Below are 13,400 nucleotides of genomic sequence, written 5' to 3'. Positions count from 1 at the left end.
CAAAGCTTTTGTATCTGTTTTTTACTAATAAAAAGGTTGGGAGGAGGTGGGAGAAATGTAGAAATGTCTTCCTAGCTGGACAAAAGAATAACTACTTTAAAATAGATGTGATGGTGAAACATGATAAGCATTCTATAAAAAGTCAGGAACAAACAGGGATTATTACTTTGATGTTCTAGAAATTCTCATCAGTGCATTAAAACCTGATTTAGAAATAGGAAATAACAAGTATTAAAAAAGAAGAGAGAAATTTATCATTATTTATAGATCATCTGACTATATAAAGAGATAAACCTTATTAGATTTAATAAGAGTTCTATAAGATACATAGATATAAAATAGGTTCCACCTAGTAGGAAATTATTACTATTTAGAAAAGCTCATGGTATTTGGGGGAGATAATATAGACGTCTTTACATAAAATCTGAAAAACAAAAAATAAAATTCAAAAAGAGGGATATTTAATTATAGTAAGAACTCATTTAACAAGTAAAAAATACAAAGAAATGTATTTTAAAACAGTGAAAATTTCTTAATGATAAACAGTTATACTGTTGACAAAAGATAAGTACAGCTAATTAATACACAGACAATGTTCAACCAGGTACATCATTCCTAAAATGAAAACAGACTAGTTGGGAATATTAAAGTGCTCTGTTAAAAACACTGACAAAATCTGCCTTACTGCTAGTAGTGCATTATTTACAAAAACTGTAATATAAAAAGCTTTCCTTTGATGTTATTGTAAGAGAACTGAGCATTAGTTTTGTCCGTCTTCATCTACAGATGCACCTCTCCTGTGGACCCACAAACTTAACTGTAATGCTAAGTTTCCCTCAACACCTATACATACTTGGGTATATGTCAGCAAATATATGCTTTGTCCTCTGATCTTCACTACAAAGGTCATATACAAAAATGGCCACTAAAATTCAAATTGACTAAAACCTTCAAGTGTTGGCATGCTAATACTCTAGCCCCACACAATGCCACTGGACAGCAGCACACGCTTACTTGTTCCTCGGCCACCAGCAAAGGATGCGTAGATTCTTCACCTACTGAGGGCAGGCGGGCACTTCCCACGGAAGGATGTCTGCTGGAAGGATGGGATGAAGCATCTCCGAACGAGGGATATCGGGGATATCCATTGGGTAAGTTCTGAGCAGCAAACCCTGGAGCTGAGTTTGCATTTATTGGTTTCAGAAAGAATGCAGGGGTAGGGCACAGAGAAAAAAATGAATGAGGATACAATCAGAACTGCGAGGTTTAAGGAGGTGTTTCTGGTAAGATACACAAGAAACTAGAGCAAAACAGAACCTCCCTCCACTTTTAACTTTCCACTCACATTTAAAATAATATGAAACACTTTGTGTTTTCATATTTAAAATGTTTATAATTATAGCTAACAGTTTTTCAAAACTCACAACCACTATATTTATGTTAGCCAATGGTAATTTCTAACATGGTATAGATTAAATATCCATAGTCTACAGTTTATAATAGAAGAGGGGAAAATGACACTTACTTGTAGGTGTTCGAGGTGTCCTAGGGACTTCCAATTCTGTCTGATGGTTATTCCTTTCAACCACGGGTTCCTCTACTACATTTATACTATTATTCTGCATAATCTCTTGTAACATATTAAATAATTCTTCTGCACGAGCACACTTAAAGGCAAAGATTCCTACAAATATAAACCAGAAGAAAAAAGATGTCACGACATCTAAAAAAGACAAAGGAGCACATGTCAAAGAACAAAATTATAAAGGAAGCATTCTGTGTACCAATAGCAAGAAAGGCTTTTCAAATAAATGTCTGATAAATTAATTATATTCCCTGTTTCAAAACACAAACCCAAAAGAAAGTTCACAGAATAATTTTCATTTGTCCATGGGTGATGGCTCAAAATAAGGAAGGCAAAAACAAGATTTGCACACTTGCTCTAGTCTGCTTTCTAACAGCAGGGGGAGTCTAACCTATCATTACCACAGGAATCTACCATTTGATAGGCGCTTGCTCTGTGGTTTACAATAGGTACCTTGTTTAATTATTGGGTTACCATTCCACTCTGATACAGAAGGAATTTGATGCAAGAGGTTCCCCAACTTGTCCAAGGAATTTCAAGAAGTAGGTGGCAAAAAAATAAAACTATGTTCTGCTTAACTCCAAAGTTTAAGTTCTTTCCCCTAAGTTATAACAGTAAAAGTGAAAGTTACTCAGTCATGTCAGACTCTTTTGCAACCCCATGGACTAGGCTGTCAGGCTCCTCGGTCCATGGGATTTTCCAGGCAAGAATACTGGAGTGGGCTGCCATGCCCTCCTCCAGAGGATCTTCCCAACCCAGGGATCAAACTCAGGTCTCCCGCATCACAGGCAGATTCTTTCCTGTCTGAGCCACCAGGGAAGCCCTATAACAGTAAAAGTGAAGTGAAAGTGAAGTCGCTCAGTTGTGTCCAACTCTTTGTGACCCCATGGACTGTAGCCTACCACGTGAAAATCCATCCACGGGATTTTCCAAGCAAGAATACTGGAGTGGGTTGCCATTTCCTTCCCCAGAGGATCTTCCCAACCCAGGGATCAAACCCGGATCTCCCACATTGTAAGCAGACACTTTACCGTCTGAGCCACCAGAGAAGTGTTATAACAGTAAAGACAGACAGAAGCAATTTACTGGGACTAATTCATTTACTTACTTCAAATCTTAAAGTTAATATGAGCCAAAATTCTAGACATAGAAAACATGCTTAATAAATGCTTGATAAGTGAATACATAGTGTACTATATGTCCTTTTTAAATAATCCGCTTGAGGATTTTTTTTCATTCAGCATAAAAGTAAAACAGTAATTTAAACATATATAAAATAATTGAATTACAGAATGATATTCAAATATGATGATGTTTGGAGAAAAAATAAAGGCTCTACCTACCTTGTCCAGTTTGACACCTTCGACCACTTTCAAAAGAAAAGAGATTTGAATCATAACCATAGCGTCGGAGGCAGAGGTAGTGCCATTTTACCGAGTCACGTTTGCGAGTGTATAAAATCAGTTCTGTGTCTGTAAGTTCCATTATACCAGAACCTAACTCATTTCCATCATCATCCACATTAATGACCTAAAAAAAAAGTTTAATTAGTGCTAACTTAATGCTCCCTCTCGACAGTCATGCACATATTTCACTAATTTCAGGAAAATGTACTATTGCTGACTGGTTCAGTTATTGTTATTTCATTCAACAACCAATGTTTTTGTATGGCATGGATTACGTAGCAGGGCGATACCTGGTTCATATCTCCAAAGAACTCACATTCCCACTGAGGAGGTAAGATACACAAAGACAAAGTCAACATCACAGAACTGTAAATGCTTAACTAACCTAACAACTGAGTACAATAGACCCTGCAAAATGCAGGAACTACAGCCAAGGGTTGTTAGAGAAGCCTTCACGTATGAAGAAAAGGGACTTGAGCTGGGTTTTGGGTATAAGTAAGTTTGCATGCATGCATGTTCTGTCACTAAGTTGTGTCTAACGCTTTGCAGCCCCATGGATAGTACTAATAGCCCACCAGGGTCCTCTGTCCATGGGATTTCCCAGGCAAGAAGGAAATAAAGAGGGTGAGTTGGTGGGTCAGGACTTAGGGGGCGCGACCCTGAAGATACAGTGCTACAGCAGAGACAAGGTACATCTCAGAGAGATCAAGACAGGACTGGCACTGAGTTCTTGTCAGGGAAGGCCTTGCACTACTGAGTTTCAGAAAATGGCCAGAGACTTTAAAGAACAGATAACACTTAGGGAGAATTTACTATACTCCTGGGTTGGGCCAAGTGCTTTACTTGTATTTTGTCATTTAATACCAATCTTAAACTGCAGGTAATACTATTGTCTCCACTGCATACAAATGAACAAAGACTTGGTGACAGTGTAACTTGTCAAAGGTCACAGAGCTATGAAGCAAGAAGGTTGTGATTTACACCAAGGTTTATGTGATCCAGAGGCTGATTTATAGCAGACTGAGGTCAGAATATGAGAGGCATTAATGGCTGTGGATGAGTAAGGAATGGAGCACTTAGTGTCTAAGTAACAGAACACCACTGAAGTTTTAGAATAATGAAAGAGAAAGATAAATCTGATGTCAACTGCAGGATGGATCACAGAGGTGACTGGAGGTAGAGTTCAGTTACGAAATTATCCAGGCATTAAACAATGACTGGGAACTAGCGACAGAACTGAAGAGGCACCTATAAAATGGCGTTTTAAAGACAATATTATCAGGTCATTTCAAAGAGGGCTGATGGGACCAAATCCAGGGGCTCTTATCACTGTGACCGAAGATTGAGTTCTCCAGGGGGTGTAACAGTCACTCAATAGTGCTGTTGTTTTGCTGACCGAGATACAAGATTTAGCCACTCATATCCATGACTGATGATACAGGAAGGTAATAAATGTAAATGTCTTCTAAGTTGGGGGAAAAAAAAGGAGAGTATTATCAGAATTGTGTGGTTCTAATTGGATACAGAAGACCAAAGGAAAAGAGGATTTCACAATCAGTAAAAAAATGTTGTCCTTGTTGGTTAAAACAAGAAAAGGAAGAATGGACAAAAAGGAAAATAGAGTCTGAAGATACCAGTGAGGGAATAAGAAGATGTGTTAAGTGAAGTAAAAGAAGAGCATCCAGGTAGGCAGCAAGAGCTACAACTCATCCAGTTTTTACTGACCTTAAACTTGTTCCGATGGTTATCTGGGACAGTGTCTTTATCTGGACAGCTACAACAGCTACCCATGGCTTCTTCAGAAGACCATGTGAGCACTACATGAAAGATAATTTGCAAAAAATTATTAGATATAAGATATGCAAATCACAAAACAGAAAAAGACTCTAGAAATCACCTAATAGTCCTGTATTATTTTAATGAGGAAAATTAAGCCCAGGAAGGTAAATGGCTAGAGCTAGACTTCACACAACTAGCTGGAGAATTTTACTCAGCATCAACTAGAATAATTTTGTTAGGCAGACTTCATAGAAGCCTCAAATTTAGTTTGCAAAAGTCTGCCTATTTTAAAACTATCTAAAAGAAACCAATTTAAGGTTTCATACATAACACTATTATACTTAAGTCATTCATGGAATTAACCCTTTATGGCTTACTAGGATTTCATGTCTATTTTCATTAATAAGTTTCCAAAAAGATGACAGACTTCTGGCTTGGCAAGTATTTTGATTCATACTATGCACTATCGTATTCTTTATGGATCCCTCCAGACAAAAGTGGTTAATAAGACACAAAAACAAATCTGGAATAGTTCATTAAGAGAGAATGACAACTCAAACAGTAACACAGAGAATATTGGCAAAACTCTAAATGTGTCTATCTAATCCCTTCCCACAGAGGGTAAGAGATAAGTGGTTATAGTTACATTAAGTGTTCAAGAACACTCCAAGTGAACAAAGGAAACTTCACTTACAAACAAGGGAAAGAATCAGAATGGATGTGAAAGTATTTGAAAAAAGGGGAAGGGAAGGGAGCATAAGAAGTTACTAAACATTAAAAATACAAAACTGATTAAAGCTTGTCTAGAATTCTTCAGCAGATCTTTACTACCTTCAGGAAAAAAAAAATGCAAAAGCTCAAAAAGTCGTTTACATTATGGTCCTTGTCTACAAGTATCCAGTCTAACCTCTCACTCCTCTCTGCTTCAAGCCGCACCCAGTCATACCAAACAGTTTCCCTAGAGCGTCTTGTTTCCTCACACCTTTCCATGCTGCTCCTTCCTCAAGATTCAACTCAGAAGACAGTGCCTTCAGGAAGCCTTTTCTGACTCCAATCAACTGGGCAAGTTATATTCCTTATGTCCCTTATATCCCCAAAGCACCCTGAGCTTCCCAGTATCACAGCCTCTTTCACGCTGTTTACTTAGTAGAAATTGTGATGGACTGTTCACTTATCAATCTTCTTCCCTCCACTTTGAGCTCCTTTCCAGTAAGGATGGAATTTATTCATTCCTGCTTTCCCTGTGCCTTACATAATAACTAGCACACAGTAGACACTCTAAGTCTCTTGTAAGTTAAATGAACCGCACTAAAGGAAGATAAAGAATGTTGGCAGGTATAAGGATTAAACCAATTAAAAAAAAGTAAACTAGTGCATAAACGAAAAGAAGTGATAAATAAAATAGTAAAGTTAAGACTCATATTTCATGGTGTCCTCACACTAGTCAGAATGGCCATGATTAAAAAGAAGGTGTGGAGAAAAGGGAATCCTACTACACTGTTGGTGGGAATGTAAGTTAGAAGCCACTATGAAAAACAGTATAGAAGTTCTTTTAAAAAAAAGAAAACACACACACAAAACGAAAAATAGAATTGCCATATGATCCAGCAATCCTACTTCTGGGCAAAAATATCTAGAGAAAACTCCAATTTGAAAAGATACCTGCACCCCAATAATCATAACAGCACTAGTTACAACAGCCAAGACATGGAAGCATGCTTAATGTCCGTTTAATGATGAATGGATCAAGATGTGGTATATACACCTTAAAGTGAAAGGTGCTCAGTTGTGTCCGACTCTTTGCGACCCCAAGGACTATACAGTCCATGGAATTCTCCAGGCCAGAATACTTGAGTGGGTAGCTGTTCCCTTCTCCAGGGAATGTTCCCAACCCAGGGATCAAACCCAGGTCTCCTGAATTGTACAATGGAATACTACTCAGCCATAAAAAAGAATGAAATCTGGCCATTTGCAGCAACATGGATGGACCTAGAGATCACTTACTTACTAAGTGAAGTAAGTTGTACAGAGAAAGATAAATAACACATGACATGTCACTTATATGTGGAAACTAAAATGTGACACAAATGAACTTATTTACAAAATAGAAACAGGCTCCCATACATAGAAAAAGAAACTTATGGTTACCAAAGGGCAAAGGGGGTGGAGGGAGGGATAAATTAGAGGAGGTTTAACAGATAAAACAACAACAACAAGGTCCTACTGTATAGAACAGAATTATATTCATTATCTTGTAATAACCTATAATAAAGAAAAGAACCTGAAAAATAAGTATAAATATAATTAAATATAAATAAAATATAAATAAATAATATTTATATAATATTTACATATATATAAACTGAGTCACTTTGCTGTATACCACAAACTAACACAACATTATAAATCAACTATACTTCAATTAAAAGTTAATAAATTTATATAGGGAAAATGTGTGATGACATAACAAATAAAAAATCTTGTTACATAAAGGAAAAAGACAAAGACTCATATTTGATATCTTGTAACTAATATGCCAGCTAAGTATCACGGTGTAAAGATGACAGTCAATTGTGTACCTCTCAAGAGTCATGAGTCTAAAGGCAAAGACAGAGCTGTCAACAGATAATGCATTATGATAAACCTTATATTAGATTATAAGAAGAGTTCTGTGGACACAGAAAGAAGCAACTAACTTTCTGGATTAGGAAGGAAAGGAAACAGCATTTGAGCTGGTACTTTAAAAGGTGAGCAGAAACAGTGTGCTAGGCAAAACAGAAATAGGCACTAGATAAAAAAGTAGGTGCAAAGATAAACGTCCTGAAAGGTGGTGCTATACTCAGGAGAAAGTGAGGGATCCAGTACAACTGGAGTGCAGGGCAGGCTGAAATACAAGCAGGAGCCCAAGTACACATCCTGAACAACAACCTAGGGGTCTGGGATGCCAACTAACTAACCTGAAGCTCACCTGTCCCCACCGCCCCTGCAGTCAGAAGGACATGACTCCACCATGGCACTTATCATACTCTACTGTAATGTTTAGCTGTCTCACCAGCCACTTCACTGTGTTTTCCATGAAGAGAGGAACCTTGTCTTCTGAATTTTCTAGGGCACTAAGCATACTGTTTGACATAGCAGATAATTATTTCATAAAAGTTTAATTTTTAAAAATCAAATAACTAAGTGTTTGGGACTTCCCTGGCAGCCATACTTCCACTGCAGGGGGCACGGGTTCAATCCTTAGTTAGAGAACAAAGATCCCACATGCCAGACAGCACAGCAAAAAAAAAAAAAATTTAGTAAGTGTTTAATAAATTATGAGGAGGCCAAAAGAATATTTTTCAAAAAATTTTAAAGCAGAAAGATGACAGAAACAAAAATACAAAAGTCTTCTTGAAATTGCTTATCCATACTCACCACTAACTCCTCAAGAAAACAAAGAGCTAAATGATTACTACAGTGTGGCTTTTGCTTAAATAAAAAAAGTCTCAAATGAATAGTTTTCAACTATTTCTCAAAAGGAGTAGAAAAACCATTCTTCCACTTGACATCTTCATAGGCTACCTGTTCAGGCAGCACCTCTGATTCTGTCAGGGATATATGAATGGTGATACAATCTCCTTGGGGACTCTATCTACATTGAGTGTTTCAGTTCAGTGCAAATATAATCAATGAAAAGCCTAACATGTGACACGAAATCCTTATATGCCATTGCAAAGAGTACAAATTTCATCCTACACAAGATGGAAAGCCACTTAAGTATTTTAAGCAGAAAGTGAGGTGGTCAGAACTTCATTTTAGATAAAATTTAACCTTGGCTCAGAGGAAGGGAAAGCCAGTTAGAGACTACTGAAAACTGAAATATGCCAAAGACTTAAAACTGGAGCAGCGACAGTAGGAAAGATGAAAATGATGAATTTAAAAAATATTTAGGAAATCAAGTCAGCAGCACTGAGTGTCTAGCTAGGGATACAGGAAGTAAGAGGCAGTTTTCAGTGCAGATAAACGGTGCTGGTTCCATTACCTGAAATAGGAAAAATCTTTTCAGATCTTCAAGAGGAAGTGATAGTGGTTAGTTCAGTATTAGACATGTTAAACTGCGATTCCCAGAGAACAACCAAATGGAGACATGTAATCGAGTTAAGTACATCAGAATGGGCTTGAGGGAAGAGGTAAAATATTGGGGCACATGGTATTTGAAACTATAAAACAGAAGATCCTGCTCAAGAACAGGATAAAGAGCAGTCTGCTGAACCTGAAATTCTAGGGAACACAAATGTGTAAATACTAGAGAAAAACAAGTGAAGGAGAAGAAAATCAGAATGGTACAAACTAAGAAAAGAAAGTGTCAAGAAGGAGGGTCCTCTCCATGATGGAGTATTAGGTAGAGGCAGAAGCCATTATGCAGTGAGCAAATGGAAGATGAGGAGTAGTCCTCCAGAAAATAGAAAAGGCTCTTTTAAGAACACAATGAGAAAGGAAAGCCTCAAGTGACAGGGTGTGGTTGGACATGGTTTCAAAAGAAAATACACTTCTTGAGTTATTTATTGTTTTAAGATGACACAGGTTTATGCAGATTTGTAATCAGTATGTCAGTAAAGTTTAAAGAATATAGGAAAAACCAAAGGAAAGAGACAGCCAGAAGACGGATCAAGACAAGCAGGGAGACGAGACTAGAGCTGAGTTCTGGGACCCAGACTCAAAAGTGTGCCCAGAGGAGAAGGAATGCCTTGTGATCTGAGTAGATGTGAAAATGAAAGTCACTCAGTCATGTCCAACGCTTGGTGACCCCATGGACTACACAGTCCATGGAATTCCCCAGGCCAGAATACTGGAGTGGGTAGCCATTCCCTCCTCCAGGGGATCTTCCCAACTCAGGGACTGAACCCAGGTCTCCCACATTGCTGGCAGATTCTTTACCAGCTGAGCCATCAAGGAAGCCCTCTGAGGAGAGAGGGCAGAAAAGAAAGATGAGTGGAACATATCAGAGAAGCTGAAACAGATAATATCCATCATCTTACATTTCTTTTGTAAAACAGGAGGCAAGTTTGCAGAATGAGGGACTTGAGGAGAAGGGTAGGATTTTTCACTGAGGAGCTACACAAGAAAAGCAGCAGGATTATTAAGCAGGCTATGCTGAGACTGAGCAGAAGCTGGAGAGTAAGGAGAGTAAGTAGAAAAATAATATATTTTTCTAGCTGTGCTCAGCAGTCCAGAGGGTAGACAGTTCAACTGACCCAGATCAGAGGGCAAGAGGACAAATAAATGAAAGGATATTGGCAATGTAGGGGTTTGAAGCGATGGGCCAACAGGTCTGCTCAGGAAAGAAGCAAAGAAAGAAGAGGGCTGATGAAACAGGAGAAAACAGAGGGAGGCAAAAAGGAACAGGAGGCCTCAGTATGGTTAAAAAATAGGCTTAATATGAGTGAGAGTCTGAGGCCGTTCTGGTCAATCTTCCAACACAGAAGGAGACTTTTTTTAATGCAGAGTTTTCACCCATGCCTCTGACTCCTCCTCCTGAAGCATAAACTCCCAGGCAGGGGTTAAAACAAGACACTAGATAGTTTACATCTATGACAATCACATTAATACTTGGAGACAATCTGAGTTACCTAAAACCTACTAATATGCATGAATACTGTAAACACTTGATGAGAAACTACATGATCTCATAAACTCATTCAAGTTTATAACTCCGAAAAAACACAAATAGATTTACTACACTCCCTCTAAAGGTAGCCTCTGTTTGGGAAGACCAACATTGCAACAACTGTGCCAGACATTTAAATTAGTACACACTGTCTTCTTAAAGTCAATTGTCCTTATTTTGAGGTCTGGGAGATAACAACGTAGTTTTTTAATCACTCAGTTGTGTCTGACTCTTTGCGAGCCCATGGATTGTAGCCCACCAGGCTCCTCTGCCCATGGCATTCTCCAGGGAAGAATGGGAGTGAATTACCATTCTTTTCTCCTGGGGATCTTCTTGACCCAGGGACTGAACCCAGGCCTCCTGCATTGCAGGCTGATTCTTTACCATCTGAGCTACCAGAGAAGCCCAAAGTGGTATCAGGAGGCAAAATAATTGCATTCAAAATACCATTATGAAAATCTCCAGTTCAAAAAACTATAATTTGTGGACAATGATTTTTAAAAAAGTAAACTTCAACTTACCTAGATCTGGCCATTAATATTCTTAGCCTCTGCTGCAGCATCAGGAGTTTAATCATACTTCAAAACACCATGTTTTCTTTGTTTGCTGACTTAACCTAAAATTAACAAGAAAAAGTCAAGAAATTGTTATTTCTTTAAAAACAGTTTTTCCTATGAGACTTCTGGAAGCACTGTTAGTTCTGTTAATCTATTTAAACAAACTAAATTTTTGTTAAAATGTAGTATTTTTTAATTTTTGTCTAAATTTTTATTAAAATGTAGTATTTTAAAAATTAATATAATGTCTACATGGTACCAATTAACACAGCCTTTTCAAAAGAAAAGTAAAAATGTGGTAGCTCTAAAAGCCCATTTTAGCCAATGGCAGGCTAATTCTCCATCTCCAGTCACTTCTCTTAAACCTCACTGTCACTCCTACTCCCAGAGTTGACTCTAGAATCCACGCTCTGTATCTTCCTAATCCATAAGAGCCCCCAGAATAAAATCAGAAGAGTCAGTCATCAGAAAACAGTATCAACAAGCATGCCATAGAGCCTCAGGACAATGACATAAATTATAGCAATAAATTACAATCTAGAGTTTCAAGAGATTACAATATACTTTTGAAAAACTTCTGGTTAATTTATTCACTTTTTACAACACATGAAAAAAAATCAAATTCAAAGGTGAGCACTAGCATCTACTGAATAGCTATACTATATTAGGCATTATGTTAGGGGGTTTTTTACAAAGCCTCATTTTATTTTATTTATTTATTTTTTTTGAAATTAAACATGTTTTTTAATGTAAAAATAAGTATTTATTTTGTGTATATGGTAGTTCTTAGACCCTGAAAGTGAAATCAAACATCTTAATAAGACAGAGCATGTTATGATTTATACTATATATTAACAAATATGACTGATACCCAAAACAAACATTTCTAAAACCATGAACCCACACACAAACAAAATTTTTCATGCTGGACTTCTAACCTATACATAAAACTGGCAGTTCAGGTAGGAGTTTGCTCACCACTTGTGAGCTGCTGCTACACCCTACATTACGGTGGGCAGCAACCAACTGTGAAACTCAGCAGTTTTTTCTCCCCTCCAGAAGTTTAACATACATCATGCTTTACCTCTAGCTTATAAAACTGTCCACCTAATTCTACCATAAATCGTTCCTCTTACGTGATGTTTGTCCAGCTCTCTAAGAGATTTTAGCCAATTAACTAAGAAAAAAAAAATCTCTTCTTTTTACTTGATCCACTCATAAGCATCCCACAACCCCTATCCTGAAAAGAGTTTATTCATAGTAAACATGATTAAGAGATGTATTCCAATATCAAGGAAAAGTCATAAGTTCTAAAAGGAAGTTAAACATACAAAAGAACCAGTGTGCAAATCTACAAAGCCCTTGATAATATTAAAAATCCTCTGTGAGAAACTCTGGAAAACTTATATTCTCACCTTCAGATCTTTTTTTATTCTAATTTTTTAAATTGTGGGAAAATACACATAAAATTTGCCATCTTACCGATTTTTAAGGGTACAGTTTAGTAGTGTTAAATATATTCACTACTGTACAACCAATCTCAAGAACTCTGAAACTCTACACCCATTAAAAAACAACTCATTTCCCCCCCACCCAAACACTAGCAACCACCATTCTACCTTCTGTTTTCATGAGTTTGACTAAACACATCATATAAGTAAGACTGTACAGTTCAGTTCAGTCGCTCAGTCATGTCCGACTCTTTGTGAGCCCAGAGTGCAGCTAGCCAGGCTTTACCTGTCCTTCACTATCTCCAGAGTTTGCTCAAACTCACATCCATTGACATGAGATGAGACTGTACAGTATTATCTTTTTGTGCCTGCCTTATCTCACTTAGCATAATGTCTTCACGGTTCATCCATGCTGTAATTATGTGTCAGAGTTCCTTTCCTTTTTTTAAAAAAACTTTTTATTTTGCATTGAGGTATAGCCGATTAACAATGCTGTGATAGTTTCAGGTAAACTGAAAAAGGACTCAGCTATATATATACATGCATTCTTGCTCCCCCAAACTCCCCTCCCATCCAGGCTGCCACATACCACTGAGCAGAGTACTTTGTGCTATGCAGTATGTCCTTATTGGTTACCCATTTTAAATACAGCAGGGTGTACAAGTCCATCCCAAACTCCTTAACTATCCCTTCCTCCCAGCAACCATAAGTTCATTCTCTAAGTCTGTGAGTCTGTTTCTGTTTTGTAACTAAGTTCATTTATATCATTTCTTTTTGGATCACATATATCAGGGATATCATACAATATTTCTCTTTCTCTGTCTTACTTCACTCAGTAAGACAATCTCAGGTCCACCCATGTTGCTGCAAATGGCATCATTTCATTCTTTTTAATGGCTGAGTAATACTCCATCGTGTGTATGTACCACACCACACCTTCATCCATTGCTCTGTCGATGGACATTTAGGTTG

The 13,400-nt window shown here is 37.5% G+C and overlaps 1 protein-coding gene and 1 non-coding gene across 14 annotated transcripts in view; one reads left to right on the top strand and one right to left on the bottom strand.

Moving 5' to 3' along the window:
* The window catches only part of FRS2 (fibroblast growth factor receptor substrate 2), a 105,197-nt gene that overhangs the window by 5,823 nt on the left and 85,974 nt on the right, over positions 1–13,400 (bottom strand). For all 13 annotated transcript variants that reach the window (XM_055580307.1, XM_055580311.1, XM_055580318.1 and 10 more), the window contains 5 exons: positions 10,942–11,036; positions 4,717–4,808; positions 2,929–3,115; positions 1,526–1,684; positions 1,015–1,178 (listed from right to left, as the gene is read on the bottom strand). In XM_055580307.1, coding sequence (XP_055436282.1) covers positions 1,015–1,178; positions 1,526–1,684; positions 2,929–3,115; positions 4,717–4,782 — 576 coding nt within the window. In that variant the 5' untranslated portion in view covers positions 4,783–4,808; positions 10,942–11,036. The remainder of the gene's footprint in view (positions 1–1,014; positions 1,179–1,525; positions 1,685–2,928; positions 3,116–4,716; positions 4,809–10,941; positions 11,037–13,400) is intronic.
* Positions 4,272–4,399, top strand: LOC129642602 (small nucleolar RNA SNORA25). Its single transcript, XR_008709854.1, has one exon. It is a non-coding gene; the product is annotated as a small nucleolar RNA SNORA25 (small nucleolar RNA).

This window comes from Bubalus kerabau, chromosome 1 (genome assembly GCF_029407905.1).
Source record: "Bubalus kerabau isolate K-KA32 ecotype Philippines breed swamp buffalo chromosome 1, PCC_UOA_SB_1v2, whole genome shotgun sequence".
NCBI lineage: Eukaryota > Metazoa > Chordata > Mammalia > Artiodactyla > Bovidae > Bubalus > Bubalus kerabau.
Note: the sequence above shows the minus strand (reverse complement) of the source record. Positions and strands in the feature narration are given on the sequence as shown.